Here is a 16600-nt window from a genome sequence, read left to right as displayed (position 1 = left end):
TATGCATGTATATTATTGCCCGTCCAATACGACAATGGTCTATTAGTCTTAGCTATTATTATTATTATTATTATGGACAATTTTGTGGCTGTGGTTTATATACATTGCTTTGACTCACGGCTCATCTTTTAAGTTATGGAATTAAGAATTGTGTTATCCCTTAATATTGCAAATGGGATGTTATCCGTGACTATGGGGTTTGAATTTTTATTTTAATTATATGTCAAAAAATTGGACAATTCGATATCTAGATATTTAAGTGAAACATTGAGTGTTAATAAATCGGATAATTTGATTTGAGGGGATGTTTTTGAAAAATTTTGATTCTGTAAATCAGAAGATATAATTTAATTGTTGTTTCGTATTGTTTGGAGTCCTTGAGTTATATCTCAGCTTTAATTTGAGTCCTTCTATCCTGAATATGTTCCGAATTTTGTTGAATATCAGGTGAGTATAATATCTGTAAAAAAAATTTCGACACTCAAGTCAATAAATAAAAAATAATTAATTATCACTTCTCTGATTAAATCCAAAGCCAAACTCTTTCTTGTTTGCCTCTAATGGCTTGATATATAGTTAAATAATTAGGGTTTTTCTCTTCCTCTCTGTCTCTTATTGAGTACTGATTTATAAGAGTAGTTAGTAAGTGGAGATTTGGTAGTCGTTTTAGGTTTTAACTTAGTCACTGAGTTATAAGTTGTTGCCGAGTTATAGTAGAAATTTAGTAGTCTGTTTCGTTCAAATAAGCCAGTTGAACTTTATACACAATGTATAACTCGGTGAGGTGTTATATCCCCCAAGATCCAGTTGACTTTTTGAGAGAGTTGAAGTAAATAGCTGTGAGGGGGCAAATTTGAAATATGTCTTTTGTGAATTACTGTTGTCATTAATATGACATGATGTTCTGGTTATTTTGTCAAGGCCATTTGATCCGTTGATTTGTAGTAGTTAAACGCTTTGATATATACGAACGGTGGGATTTATATTCTTTGAAATCATGCTGGTGTTTGAAAACTGTTTTGGATAATGGGTAATGTGATCAGTTAAGTTGATTGTGGCAGTGAAAAAGTTGGTGGTACAAGTGAAAGAGCTTGAAATGTCATTATCTACCAAGAAAACTGAGCTATACTAAGTGTTTTTTGCAAGGCTTTGATCGCGTAGTTCTACAGATTAAGACCTTGTTGGCAAAGGTTGATGTGAGTGCAATGGATGTGACGAAGATGGTCATGAACGATGAATTGGTGGACGATGAGGTTTTGGAGGAAGGGGTAGATGATAATGCTGTGCAACCCCAAAATGATGAAATTATACAAATTTGAATTGTTAGTCGAATAGTTTGTTTTGTTTTGTGTCGACCATCAAGGTCGGTTAGATAGTTAATTTGAAATTTTGTTGGATATCTGAGATATAGACTCGTTTGATAAGTAATTTGTTTTGCATGCTAATAGACGTTAGATATTTTTGTTTGATTTAATGTGCTACATAGCTAAGATGTTTGATGATTGATAAGATAATTTGTGAAAATGAAATTGATAACATAGACATCAAATGAAATGTGTTACAATAGTCATTCCTACGTGAAAGGCAGGCATGAGGTGGGATGCCTCATTAAAACCTCTCGAATAAAAAACCTAAGGTGAAAAGAAAATTAGAATAGGAAAAAGAGTGCATCATTTAACCTCAACTTTGTTCTACTTAGCTGTGATAGGAAAAATAGTATATCCTATAAAGATGAAGCATTTTATGTTCCAGGGAGATTGGTCCCGTCTAGAGTTTCTAATTTGTAAGCCCCCTTACTGACTACTTGTTGTACTCGGAAGGGTCTTTCCCATGTGGCTGCCAACTTCCCTTGTCCTTTAGGACTCCTAGCATCTTCTATTTTTCTGAGAACTATGTCATATTGTTGGAATTGTCGAGGTTTAACTCGGGGATTGTACTTGTTTTGGATGAGGAGTTGTATTGAGCGTTGGTGTAATAAAGTTGCTTTTCGATCCTCTTCAACTGTATCCAACGTTGCTCTCCTTGTAATGTCATTGTCCTCATCATTGTGATTATTTGTTCTGAGAGATCTATGTGATATTTCCATTAGAATCATTGCTTCTGCTCCATAGACTAATCGAAATGGTATTTCATTGGTGGTAGATTGTATAATTGTATTATTACTCGAGAGTACTTCTGGAATAAGATCGGCCTATAGTTCTTTGGCCTAATCTAGCTTTTTATGCAGTGCCTGCAAGACGACTTTGTTAGCGGCCTCTGCGGACCCATTAATTTGTGGATGTTTAACAGAGAAAAAATGATATTTAATATAAAACTGTTCTAGAAATGAGATTATATTTTTATTAGTAAACTATCTACCATTGTCAGAGACTATTTCACTAGGTATTTTAAAACGCCATATGAGGTATTTTCAAATGAAATATTGTACCTTGTCTGAGGTTATTATAGCATGGAGTTGTGCCTCTATCCATTTTGAAAAACTATCAATAGCTACGAGTAAAAATTTTATCTGCCCGACTGCTATTTAAAATGGGCTGATGATATCGAATCCCCACCCCTGGAAAGGCCAGCTTACCTCTGAAGCATGCAGGAGTTCGGCTAGCTGATGTATGGTAGGAGAATTCTTCTTGCATTTGTTGCATTATTTAACTTTAAAGATACAATCTCTTTTTATGGTGGGCCAATAATAGTCTACCCTTAGTATTTTGGATGCTAAGCTCCTTCCACTGATGTGATTCCACAGACCCCTTCATAAGTTTCTCGTATTATGAGGTCAGTCTCCCATCACCGAGACATTTTAGTAACAATCTCAAAAATCTCCTTCTATAAATAACGTTGTCGAGGAGGATAAAGAAAATAACTCGGCATTTAAAAAAGCTGTATGTTATCCATATTTGGTGGGAAAGACCTTGTTATAAGATATTTCATGTAAGGTTTCCTCCAGTTCACATCCTGTGAAATAATACAGATAGACATAATGTTGATACTTGGTTCAACCAAGGTTAGTTATAGGAGTGTGGAAGCATGTTTTTTCTTTCTTATTGTTGCCAATTTAGATAAAATGCCAGTTCTATTGTTAGGTTCTCTAGGTATGTGAGTTATGTCAAAACTTTTGAAATTTAAAAGTAAATCTTTTACCGGGATTTAGTATTGCTCTAGCAGGGGAACTCTGACTTAGTAGTTGCTTGTGATTTGCTGCACTACTAACAAGGAAACACAGTGAAATGAAAGATTATGTATATTTAATTCATATGCTAACCTTAGGCTGGCTAATATGGCCTCATATTCGGCTTGGTAATTACTCACCGAGAATAAGAACTTAAGGGATTGCTCGAGGATATATCCTTCGTCATTTGTCAAAATAATCCCTGCTTCACATCCATCTGTGTTGGAGGCTCCATCTACGTGAAGTGTCCATTTCAAAGGTCTCGATGTTGTATTGATGTTGTGAATAGAGGTGGCAAACGGGCCTAAACCTGCTGAGCCGGCCCGCGTAACCCGCCAAAAAAAGTGGGTCGGGCTGAAAAATTGGGACCGCCAAATAGCAAAAGCCTGCTTAACCCGAACCGCATAAACCGCAGGATTCCCCGCCGGGCTTAGTTTTTTTTAGTAAGGGGGTATTTTTGTAATTTTTTAACCAAAACCTAACTTCCCCCAACCTAACTTACAAGAGTTTGAAGATAAAAATTGAGTGTTTTGGATTATGTTTATGTTACTTTTGAGACAATATTTATAATTATGTTTTGGATTATGTTTACTTTGCTTTGGAGAGAATATTTATACTTCTGTTTTAGGTGAAAACTTGGTTTATAATTATGTTTATTAGATATTTATAATTACAAAGACTTTAATGTTTGTGAATATAAAAAATATAATTTTTTTATGCTTTTAGAAATTATAAATTTTTCAATATGTTGTTATATTATATATATTATTTAGTATTATGCCTTTAGAAATTATAAATTTATTAATATGGTTGTGAAATTATATATATTATTTAGTAGTTAATAGTAAAAAAAAAAAAGGAGCTTTGGCGGGCTTAGCCCGCCAACCCACAGTTAGGCGGGGCGGGGCGGGCTTTTGGCGGGGCGAGGCGGGCTTCCCCGCTTACCACCCCAACCTTTGCAATGAAGTCGACTAGTATTTTTGGCTTCAGTGCTCTTCTAGATTGATACTGATATCGAACTCAGACAATTCGATAGACCACTTTATAAGTCGTCATGCCAGCTTGAGTCTCGTTAGTGCTTGTCTCAAGGGGTAGTCAGTTCTAACCATGGTAGCATGGCTTTGAAAGTAGTAGCATAGTCGCCGAGCTGTGATTAGCAGAGCTAGCACCAATTTTTTCAACTTCGAGTATTTGAGTTTAGCATTTTATAAGATTTTACTGACGAAGTAAATTGGGTGTTGCTTTGGATCTGTTTCTGTGACAAGAATAGAGCTAATAAAATTAATAAAAACAGAAAAATAAATATGTATGCTACTACCTGCTATTGGCTTTTGTAAGACTGGAGTAGTTGTTTGAGTTGTTGAAGGTTTCCTCGCAACCTAAGGTCCATTCAAAAGTTTAGTGTTTTCTCAAGGTTTGAAAAAAATTGTATGACTTGTTAGCTAGCTGTGGGAGAAATCTGAATAGTGTTGTGAGTCGTCCAATGAGCTGTTGTACTTCCTTAATTGATGATGAGATCTTCATTTCAAAGATAGCTCGACACTTACAACGATTTGCTTCGATTCCTCGAACGGTTAACATAAACTTGAGAAATTTACCACCTTACACACCAAAAGTGCACTTCTCACGATTCAGCCGCATATTATATTTTCTGAGTTGAGTAATGGTTTCATGGAGATCCGAGTAATAAGGGCCACCATTTGAGGTATTTGTGACCATATCATCAACTTACACTTCCATATTTTTGTCGATATATTTTTGGAAGACATTATCCATAAGCCTTTGATAAGTGGCACATGCGTTCTTGAGTCTAAATGGCATGACCTTGTAGCAGAAATTCCCATGGTTGATAATGAATGCGGTTTTGTTTTGGTCGAGGGGATCCATCAAAATCTGGTTATAGTCTGAATAGGCATCCATGAAACTTAATGTTGCAAAGCCTTCTGAATTACCCACCTGCCTGTCTATGCATGGAGGGGGTATGTGTGGGTAGGACTTGTTGAGGTTTGTAAAATCAACACACATTCGCCACTTTTTCAAGCTCTTTTTTACCATAACAACGTTAGATAACTATGTTGTTAATCGAATTTCTCGAATAAACCCGATAGCAAGCAGTTTTTGTGTTTCTGCAAGAGATGTCTCCTTCTTCTCAGGTCCCATGTTGTGCTTTTTCTATTCAATGGGCCAAGCTTAGGTTCGCCTCCTGCGAATCCACTTGAAATACAATTAATTATACCTCTAGGTTGAGTTGGTTAAGGCCCATTGTCTTTGGCTCCTGTATTATTTTCCTGATGCCCTTCATGAGAGTTGGGGTATGGTGCCAATTTGTTGACCCATTCGACTACATATTTGTCTAACATCCCCACATATTTGTCCAACATCCCTTGCTGAGCTAATCACGCAAGCAAGTCTTTAGCTATCACACAGTCATCGATGGTATTCCCGAATTTCTGGTGGAAAGCACAATGTTTAGTCTTGTCTACATACTTCTGGTCTAGCTTGGTATGTTCCTACCTTTCTTGGTGGTTTGATAATCTTTGCATGGAGGATCTCTTTGATAATGTCTTTCCTCTTTTAATTAAATTGCGTGTAAAAGTCAAACCGAGATGTTAATTTGAACAGCTTTTTATCATCCCAACCACCTTGGTGCTTGCCATGCTTATCCTCGTCTCTAGGTTGAACTTATCTCTTGACCTTTTGAGCTTATTGCAATTCCTCTATCTCAATCTGTCCAACTGCCTTTTCGCATAACTCATCCAAAGTCTCAGGTTTGGCCACAACAATTGTTTCTTGTAACTTCCTTGGCCGAAGACCGCTTTTTAGAGCGTGCAGATGCACATCTGGGTTGAGCTTAAGGATCTCCATTGCAACCTTAGCAACCTCATCATCTAGTCTGAGGCTTTCATGTTGTTCCTATTTGATACTGCTGAGGTAGTCAGAATCATGGACGTATATCTTGGACGCTGCAAAATTGTTGATGAACATATCAACGAGCTCGTCAAAACTTGATACAGAACCTACAAGCATAGAAAACTAAACCAAGGCAGTACCATCTAAAAAAGTAGAAAAAGAACGACAAATTATAAGGTCAAATGCACCGTTTAAAAACATCATCAAGTGAAATTTTGTGATGTGAACACTAGGGTCGTCGAAACCCTCATAAGGCTTCAAAGTTGTAGATAGGGTAACATTTTTAGACATCTAAAAGTCCATGATCTTTTTTGAGAATGGATTTGTTCGCTTTTTAGACTTCGTTTGGATAATTTTTACTTCCTTATGATCCTCCATGTTATGATCATCATGGCTATTTCTGTTCTCAACATTCTTCAGATCTTCTCCATCATTTTGGGCATTTTGCTTTTGATTTTGTAATTCATCCATTCTCTAAACCTCAGCATGTAGTTTTGCATTTAGTGCCAGCAAATCGTCTTGGGTTGGAGGATGTGTTGGTTCTTCCGCCACAGTTCAATTCCTGCAATATAGGGTTAAGAACCAATAAAATAGATAATAGTGAGGTTACTAAAGTTTGGCTCTACGATGGGTGTCAAATGTTTCGTGCTGCCTGGAGCTCCCAAGTTATATCTCGACTTTGAGGGAATAGCTTGTCCTTCTATCCTTAACGTGCTCCGAGCTTTGTTGAATATCGGGCGAACGTGATACCTGCAAAAAGGACTCTGATGCTCAAATCAATAAATGAAAAATAATTATTAGCACTTCTCTTATTAAATCCAAAGCCAGTCTCTTTCTTGTTCGCCTCTAGTAGCTTGATACATAGTTGAATAATTAAGAATTTTCTCCTCCTCTCTGTCCGTTATTGAGTGTCGACTTATAAGAGTAGTTGGTGAGTGGAGATTTGGTAGTCATTTTAGATTTTGACTTAGTCACTGAGTTATAGGTTGTTGTTGAGTTTATAGGAACGCATCAGTTGTAATGAATTTTTTTTTTCAAAAAATGGAGGGTACAATTGTTTGTGTGTATTGGTGGCTGACTCTCTTCAAAAGCAAATTTTTTTTACCACTCAAATGGCCTTCTAAAAGTGATATTTCATTGAAGGGATGTCAATGAGTTCATTCAATTTGGTTGTGGATAGATATGTATAAGAGAAAGGAACAATGGATGCATGCATGACATGTCCCCGTTGCCATCAAATCGAACGGTTCGACTTCCAAGCACAGTCTGAACAGTCCGATATTGTCTTCCTCTCAAATTGGATGGTCAAATTTTGGCGAGCTATACAGCACTATCCTACACTTTTGTCAAACACCTCTGACTCCGAATAACACTGCTAATTACGTCTCTCGCTCCAATATAAAAATTAAAAAGTGTTGACTCATCTGTCCTTGTTATTTTTATATAAATTTATATTTTTTATTTTAGGCTTTGAACCTTCGACTGCCCAATGGATTGCTGCTTGCACAAGGCGGAATTCAAACTCCGACACTTGCTTAAGCGGACGAGTGAGTTAACCACTCGACCAACCTTTGATCAAACACGTCTTCATTTTTTTTATTTTTTTTAACACCTTCATCTCTTTTTTTTTTTATATATCCGAACAACATATAGTTTTTTGTTTTTGGATAGGTTCCATTTTCTTTCTTTCTTTTTCTGGGATAGGTTTCATTTTCTTTGTTAGGGTAGCTTTCGTTTTCTTGTTTTGGACTTGGTTAGGTGGCTTTCTTTTGTAGAATATTTCTTTCATGAAGGGGCATTAAGAGTATCCACAACGGCTTTAGAGTCCGTTTCAATTTCAACCTGTCTCATACGCAGATCCCAAGTGATATTGAACCCGTCATAAATGCCCAAAGTTCTCCTTTAAAGGCTGAACATGCTCCTATGTTTTCTTTTTGTTGGACGGAAGTAGTGAATTTCTGTAGGGTTCAGGCCTTTTGGGGTATTAGGCCGATTCATTGTACCAAACACATTTCTAGGCCTCTTCACTCTAACAAGTCCATCTATTGCTTCTATTGGGCTGGCAATGTAGAAATATATTCTGGATGGTGACCGTATTCGCCATTTGTTGGTTTATCGATGATAGCTCTTAGCTCCATGGATCATGCTAAACACTTGTGAACACTTGTAAAATGATAGCACTATCAATGAGCTAAAAGTTTATACAAAATAAAAAATAAAAACTGAAGGTTATGTTGCCAAAAATCTGTTAAATTAGACTTTATTTGGTTAGAATCTCGTAAAAGGAAGATGTTTTCCATTTTATAGACTAGGATTTGAAATAAGAATATATATAAGTCATTTACTTAAAAGACAAACGATGGACTGTGAAATATTTTTCATATCTAAAGTAAAATTTAAATTCTTAATATTTTAGTTAAGAGACCAAATGATGAGTCATCAAACCAGACTCATGTCATTATTTCCTTTATCAAATTAAGTGTCTATACAACATCAATCATGGAAATAAATTAACAGTAAATGACTAAAATTAATAAGAAAGATATCATCTCATTATCTATTCACTGAGTAACAAAATCATGAAGTAATCGACTGGAAAATGAGTTGAGATTTATTAACTGTAGTGTATAAGAGAAAAATTGAAAACTCAACGCAATCTATCAATGTTGAGAATTGATAGTTTGCTAGCTTCCTGCATGGATCTCCATGGGAACTATCTTTTTTCCAAAGTCAACATGGAACAACTTAATTCAAGAAACTTAATAGAAAAATGCTCATGGCATTAAATTCTTACCTACAATCACATGGCAACCGTGGAATTTTAATAAAAATAAGGCTTCTTGAATGGATGAAATACACTCAAACATAAAAATTATGATGAAGAAATCATTCAAAACAACTTTTAAATTACATTAAAAAAAATACAATCATACACAAGATATTATATGTGGGGTATGCAAGCAACTACATTCATTATTCATATTACAAAGAACAGAGATATTTTCTAGGAGAATTATTCAGCTACATAAACAAAACAGGCACGTAGATACACTGATAACAATGAATGTCACCAATTATTATAAATATTTCTGAAGCATCTCTACCACTTGGCTCATGGTGGGTCTTTTGTCCCTCTCATCCTCTACACATTGCAAAGCAACTCTAGCCAAAGCTTCCAACTTATTTTCATCATAATCACCTTCTATGGTGGGGTCTAAGATTTCACTAACCCAACCACAACGAAATCCCATATTCTGTTTCTCTCTCAGCCATGCAACCAGGTACATATGTTGATTATTCTCTACTCCATCACTACTAATCCCAAGGTTCTTGGTTGCGCTCTTTCCAGTGAACATTTCCAACACAACAATTCCATAGCTATAAACATCAACCTTGGAGGTTATTGGGAGGTTCAAAACCCACTCAGGAGCCATGTATCCTCTTGTTCCTCGTATCTTGGAAAAGCTAGAGTACTTATTAGTGTCACTTCTTTTAAGCAACTTGGACAATCCAAAATCAGCTACCTTGGGTTGAAAATTAGAATCAAGAAGAATGTTCTGTGGCTTTACATCACAATGCAAAATCCAATCCAAACACTCATCATGAAGATAAGACAAACCTTTGGCTGTACCCAACGCAATCTCAAACCTTTTGGACCAATCCAATCTATTTGTCCTAAGATTCTGAGCAAGAGAACCATGCTCCATGTGCTCATAAACCAGGAGCCTGTGTTTCCCTTCAGCACAGTATCCCCACATCTCAATCAAGTTCATGTGATTGAGCCTTCCAATGCTGCTCACTTCAGCAAGGAACTCCTCTTCTCCTTGATTCGCTTCCATGAGTCTCTTCACGGCCACCACTCTTCCATCAGAGAGTACACCTTTGTATACAATCCCCCATGCACCCTTTCCAATCTCTTGGCTAAACCCTTTGGTGGCTTGTTTCAGTTCAGAGTAACTGAATCTCCTAAACCCTGCAAAGCCTAAGTCATACACTCGTTCATCTGCACCAGAATGCACCCTAAACCTTACCAAAAAGTACCAAACCACAAATATGCACAGCATTTCAAATATCCCAACTCCTCCAGCGAACCATAACAAGAACTTAACATATCTGCTCACCTGCCCTTTGATATAAATCCTCTCAAGTTGTATTGTTTCTGCACCCACAGGACAATCAAGATTGTTGTGTCTATCAACGATTGAAACTTGATCATCTTGAAAAGAATAGGTACTATTGACCGGCAGTTTCAAAAGAAATTCAGCATTAAAATATGGGATTCGATATGCATTCCGCAACTGAACCTTGACATAACAATTGTTGGTACCAGAGGCCTTGTTATAAGTGTACTGAACGCCTTTGCAATCGCATAGTTGGAGGCAGAACTCCTTACACTGATCTAATGTGTAATTTGTCATGAGTCCATAATCATAGCCATACAACTCCACGTTGCTTATAGATAAGAACTGTGACGACGACCCACTTTCATTGTTCTTGCAAGATACAGAAAATCTGGGTTCGCAGCCGTAAGACCAATCATTTGAATACTTCATCTTATGACCGGGAAGGCAAGAGCATTTAATGGCAGAATCAGTATGGTAAGTGCACAAACTATTGGGCCCACAAACGCCATGGATCCTGCATGGTCTTGCATATGCTTGCCACGAAACATACCAGTCATCTTGATCACTGCTACGGCTATAAACACGAAGGTTTCCATTAGGATCAAGGGTCAACCTTCGCTGGATGACGGAACCGTGATCGGAAGTGGTGAAAGTGAAATTATCTGAGGAAATGAAGGTGCCAAGAGTGTCCAAGACAGCAACTCTGCTGCTGTTGTAACTACTCCTGAAGTTGGCCCAGTTCAGATTCCAAGGATCTGGCCAGTAGATCCCTGAAACTTCGGGGCCATTGTAAACAAGACGAAGAACGTTATCGTTGTCGAAAAACAACGTGTACAAACCAGTGGACTTGTTTGTCTGACTTTTCGAAGAGATTACTTTGGTGAATCGGGCGAACACTTGCTCAGGAAGAAGAGTATCCGTAGGGAAATCAAAGCTTTGCCACAACACGGTGCTGTTCATGTTGTTGTTGTTGCCGTCACCGTCCTCCTCCGTTAGAACAAGGTTGCCGGTGTCATACAGAACCAAATGCACGGTAGAAGACGGCGATGAAACTGTGTCTGTTGACCAAACATGGGAATTATCGGCATCCACTAGAACAAGGTTACCATTGGCGAGTAGGGAGAGCTTTGATTTCTTTCCGTTGACTGGGTCGTCACGATTTGCCATCCATACAAGAGTAGGGTTTCGGGAAAACCAAACGCCAAAGCAATAAGCGTTTTCGCCAATCGCGTAGAAGCCAGCAGAAAACGTGCCCTTGGGTGACACTATAACGTCGTTTGGTTCATCTACTGACATTGATGAACCTTGGATTAGAATGCTATGGTTTCTTGTTGAACATGAAAGCTTTATCGACAATAGGAGAAAAAATATTAATGTTGATATATTGATGATAGCCATGGACGCTGGTTAGTGTCTTTAATTGGGCTGATCAACATTGAAGCACCAAGATCGATATATATACAGAACAAGTTTATGCAGGTGTCATAAGTGATCATCAAGTTGCATTATTTAATTTAATTACGAGAATTATTGTACGTTGACATCTTAGCTATATTGAATATTTAAAGATAAATAATTCAGCGGTATTATTCCGCATCAGCAAGACTGTGACATTCCCATAAGACTTTTTCAGTTTTTCTTGTTGAAAATTTGAAATACCATGGAAAATGAATTTGTTCGAAGAAGGGTACGGTTGTAATTCTACAATCACCAAAAATACATTAATCAGGTGTGGAGGGTTTAGATATTTTTATTAATATACAATTAATAGAACACGCTACTTATAAAAATAAAATAAAATTAATTGAACATTTGATCATGTTACAATAATGGTGTCTTAGGTGCATTCGTATTATTTTAGTAAAGGACTATCACTTTCTATATTTATATACTATTAGATTGGGATGTGTACTGGGGAAAATAACATATGGAATTCAAACATACGCACAAAAGATATGTCACTAGTTCCATCATTATTTTACTCATATACAGCTATAGGATATAGACGCCAAAATGATCTAAAGTTGATAAAACATCTTGCAAATAATAAATAAATGTTGTAGTCAATCCTAAACATTCTCATTCTTATATCTTCCTGCTTCCGTAAATATATACTAAATAGTAAATTTCTAGTTGATAAGTTACTTTATTGTTTTATGTACTGTTCCAGTTCACTAATAAAAAGCATCCAAAAATGAATTGACAAAGATAGGTCCAATTCTCTATGGTGCATAAAAAGATTTAAGTTGGAAGAAAAACTTGCTCTGATGTTACAGGCTATAGGCTATAGCAACATTTGCAGATACAATCCACTAATAAGAAAAAATAGTATAAGCCAACCTGGTGAGTGGTGACGTTGGTCTTAATTGTTGAAGTCTTGAGTTCTCAGGCGCAGCCAATGGCCCACACAACATTGTACCAGTTTTCCACTCTCCATGACCCAAAAAAAAAAAATCAGTTTTCCACTCTCCCTTGTCCCTTCGCAGTTCCCATTTGGCTGGGACTAATTTTTAATAACCCAAATCAATTCAAATGGAAGATATTTCATAGTACAATATGTGGATTTAAAATCTAAAGCGTTGTGAAAAATTGACCGTAAAAGAATGGAATACAAGAGAATACTAAAGATAATTGTACCTAAACTAATACAAATTTCAGAATCACTGAATCTACAAATGAGGGTCAGCACTCAGCAGCATATGCATATTCCTTCAGTATATGTTACTCTTTCTTTTACCCTGAAACTTTGGGTTTTACAAGACAGAGCAGCAGTGAATATAATATAACAACACTATAATTTTGATCAGCCACGTATTAGGGCAGCATTTCTGCTGTATTCTGCACAATAAATCCTACGTAGTCCCCTCCCCTCCCTAACCCTAGTCACCTTGTTTGTTGGTGCTGTTCTCAATATCATCAGGGACATGATAAGTAGAAAGGAAATATGTACTCTGATTTCTTTGCAAGAACCTGAAGCATAAAGGGATACTTAGTTAACCCCAGGAAAATATAGTATTTCACTTCAAACAAGGAAGAAACCAATGATACCTTAGAATGTCAACTAATTGGGCTTGGAGTTCTGTCATCGACTCCTCTTCAATGCTAGCATGGGACAACAGCTCAGGCAACTTAACTTCAAATTTAGAAAATTCGTACCAGCCATTAGAAACCCATATCATTAGTTAGTACTTCTAATAATAAAGTTTTGGAAAATGCAAACTTATAAGAACTGAGATAATATGATAAACCCTTATGCAATGCAAGGCTATGTTTGAAAGTTTCCATTACAAACTGGTGTAGAAGTGAGTCAAGATTCCAGGAGTCATGCCAGATGGCCAAATAATTGGTCATAATATAATACCTTTCTGTTTAACTCACATTGCAAAGACAACAAATGTATAATTCAAAATAATTGATAAGCTTCTCTAGCACAGATGATGAGCATACCAAATAGACGTAACAAATGCTCAGCACCATATACAGTGGAAGGAGTGGTATTATCAGGACATGCTTCTTGGTACTGTTGACGCTCATTCTTGTACAAAAGCTTCACCGGCAGTGCTTTATCAAAGTAACAACACAATCCTTTCAAAATTTCTTCAACTGAATCTGATATCCTACGTCAAACATAAGAGTAATAAACAGTAACAATAAGAGCACTGTAAGTAAAATACAAAGACAACACCCCAGAAGTCAAGTGCAGAATAAATCAAGAAAATAATTCAATTTGCCAAAAAGACAGAAGAAAATAAGCAGGCAGATTTTAGGGCAAATAAACAAATCTTGATGGAACTTGCTACTTAGTCATGATTTTTGAGTGTTAAACAACAAAAAACTATATCATAATTAAAAAAAAATTACCATTCTCACTTTTTGATGACTACTTCTAAGCGTAATGATTTATAATGTGTCTAGAACAAGGGCTTTTATTTGTAGTAGTAGTAGTAGTGTTGAATACCATGTTAAAAACCAAAAGCTACCATCTAAACTGCTCAACCTACCCATTTCCCACCAAAATTATTCTGAAATAATAATAAAAATAATTCACCACACACTCTGATTTCCAACAGAAAATGTTTAAAGATAATGCTTAAGGGTGGGTGCTTCAGCATGAACTTACGAGCCACATTTCTTCAATCTGTAATCAAAATAATTCTTCATTATGTCATTCACATTAGGGGTGCGAGGAAGTTTAACAAGCTGCAGCAAAAAAAACAATAAGAATAAAAATACCGGTCCAATAATTTCAAAATGACAAAAAGGTTTCTACTGTTTGAAGAAAAATTGTGTTGAGTAACAATTATATCAACTTGCTTGTAAAGGAATTAAGACAAGGGTTCAACTCTGTAAATAAAACTAATATAATATAAAATAATAGCACTACCTTGCCCAGATGGGTGATAAATTCACAATCATCAACTAATTGCTTCCTTAGAGTTGGTGGAATCTGAATGCTGACAAGCTTGTCAGGAGGGACCTCTGGTTTTTCCTATCAGTGAGCAAAACCTCGAATCAATTAAATTATACCATATAGCCAAAAGACTTTAGAAGCACCATCTCCTCATCTCACCCCTCGGGAAATATGAGATAAAAGTTACATATTTCCATTCCAACTAATTTGAATGACAATTTATGCTAATGCACATTTTACATGAAATTCAAAGATTTGCTGGTGCTCAATTAGTGCCCTATATTACTTAAAATGAGAGTGCAAATCAGACACCAAAGTGTACAATCAGTGCCATACACATTAAAATTCAAAATGATGGTGCACCTTAATTGGAGTTTCACTCTTTCGTTTCCTGCCTCTGCTTTCTGCATTGCAATTTTTCCCAAACAGGTCAGAGAAAACGTAGGGCAAAGACTAAGTAAAAGTCCATTTGAAACATATACACATGCGGTAAAAACTCATAACGTCCTTGTATCCATGATATAAGCTAAGGTAACTTAAATAAAAACAAGAAATCCATTCAGCATATCTTAATGAGAAAATGACAGCAACTTTTAGATCACATGCAAGGGATTGTGCATGTTCCTAATGTTGTGAGTGAGAGCCCCGAATTGTGGAAAGTGAATGCCGAAAAAGGTTAAAATTTCAAATAATGCATATATAAACAGCCACATGTTACTCTTAGGTGAGAAAAAGAAAGGAAATACGTACCAGTTGGTTCTATTATGACAGAAAATGGATATCCCAAAGTTATTAACACACGAGGCCCAAACTTAAGAATCCAAAGGGGTAATTGCTAAATTATCAGGAGCTTAATAGCTGCCGGTAGCCCAGATTTAGTACGAGCTATGTAAAGTGTAATTTAGCTATGAGTAGTTAGTGATGTATAGAGTTAGCAGTCAATGTATGCAGCATATAAACCCTGAACATACTCTACATAACTGAGTCTCATATTGAAATTCACACCACATTTTGTTACATATAAAGTAATATCAATTCATCTATGTGAGGTTTCCAGTTTGTGAAGTAACGTTGCGAGAAATCGATCCTTACAATCTCAACAAGCATATTACTTCAACAAGCATATTACTTGCATATAGGTATACTGCTATAAGAAATTAAGAATTATAACGCAATGTACATTGAGTCATATGCATCTCACACTAGTATACTACTCTAAACTCTAAAGTCATCAACACTTAAATTAAGTCATGCTGCAAAAGCATTGAAGAAAGGAGAAAAATAGTATAGCAGAGAATTTCAGTGGTAAGTAGAGCAAGGAAAAGAAATATCTAACCATTGTTAGGAGTCTTTGGTTTGTTGAAGGATGCACGGTGAATCTTTGTACTTTTGTCATGACCAAATTTCTCATCAATGGCGAGCTTTATCTGCATATTCTCCTCTGTGTCTTTCATCAAACAATCAGTTGCAAGCCATTCATCCCAGCTGCATTTAATAATAAAAACAAACACACAGAAACGTTGAGAAAACCGAGCTCGCAGTTGGTGCTGATATCTCGAGTAAGACGAGAGAAAATCCCCACCTTTTCTTCCAACCCTGAAATTGAAAAAACAAAATTACCAAGACATCCAAGAAAAAAACAAAATTGAAAAAAGAAAAGGAGCTAAGAAGAAAATTATGCTTACCAAATAATGAACAAAACAGCGCCACTGGCCCTCTTTGAATTCGACCTGCCTAACCTTTTGAAAGAAGACAAACATCTGAGTTTATTTGAAAGTGTGGAAGAGAACAAAGTAAGGGTAAGAGTGTGAGTGAGTTGGTTCACCTTGGCTTCGTAAAATCGACCTTTGTGTTTAGCGAGGACCTTCTCGGCGACGGCGAACGGAGGCTGGGATTTGGAGCTGTGAGTGTGTGTTGGCGTCGCAGAATCCATGGCGGAGTCTTCAGCTTCCCTATTTCCGTTACATGTGTTGGAACTTGGAACTCCCC

At 36.5% G+C, this 16600-nt stretch overlaps 2 protein-coding genes across 3 annotated transcripts in view; both read right to left on the bottom strand.

The window, feature by feature from the left end:
* LOC107606390 (putative receptor protein kinase ZmPK1) lies at positions 8966–12640 on the bottom strand. Of its 2 annotated transcripts, XM_021106646.1 has the most exons (2): positions 12541–12640; positions 8966–11486 (listed from the first exon to the last, which is right to left on the bottom strand). In XM_021106646.1, the coding sequence occupies exon 2, from the start codon at positions 11365–11367 to the stop codon at positions 9154–9156; it is 2214 nt and encodes a 737-aa protein (XP_020962305.1). In that variant the 5' UTR covers positions 11368–11486; positions 12541–12640; the 3' UTR covers positions 8966–9153. The 2 variants fall into 2 exon arrangements, with proteins under 2 accessions (XP_020962305.1, XP_016163944.1); XM_016308458.2 differs by lacking the exon at positions 12541–12640 and having other exon boundaries at positions 8966–12412.
* The window catches only part of LOC107606389 (protein MRG2), a gene marked incomplete in the record, with an annotated part of 4092 nt that continues 239 nt past the window's right edge, over positions 12748–16600 (bottom strand). The window contains 10 exon segments of the mRNA XM_016308457.2: positions 12748–13170; positions 13249–13333; positions 13648–13817; positions 14321–14400; positions 14585–14689; positions 14975–15015; positions 15948–16096; positions 16194–16207; positions 16297–16350; positions 16437–16600. Of these exon segments, the coding sequence (XP_016163943.1) occupies positions 13080–13170; positions 13249–13333; positions 13648–13817; positions 14321–14400; positions 14585–14689; positions 14975–15015; positions 15948–16096; positions 16194–16207; positions 16297–16350; positions 16437–16544 (897 nt within the window).

The sequence above is a fragment of the Arachis ipaensis genome, chromosome B07 (genome assembly GCF_000816755.2).
Source record: "Arachis ipaensis cultivar K30076 chromosome B07, Araip1.1, whole genome shotgun sequence".
NCBI lineage: Eukaryota > Viridiplantae > Streptophyta > Magnoliopsida > Fabales > Fabaceae > Arachis > Arachis ipaensis.
Note: the sequence above shows the minus strand (reverse complement) of the source record. Positions and strands in the feature narration are given on the sequence as shown.

Coding starts and splice junctions, on each gene's coding strand:
- LOC107606390 (XM_016308458.2), bottom strand. CDS start 11,598: ATGGCTATCATCAATATATCAACATTAATATTTTTTCTCCTATTGTCG.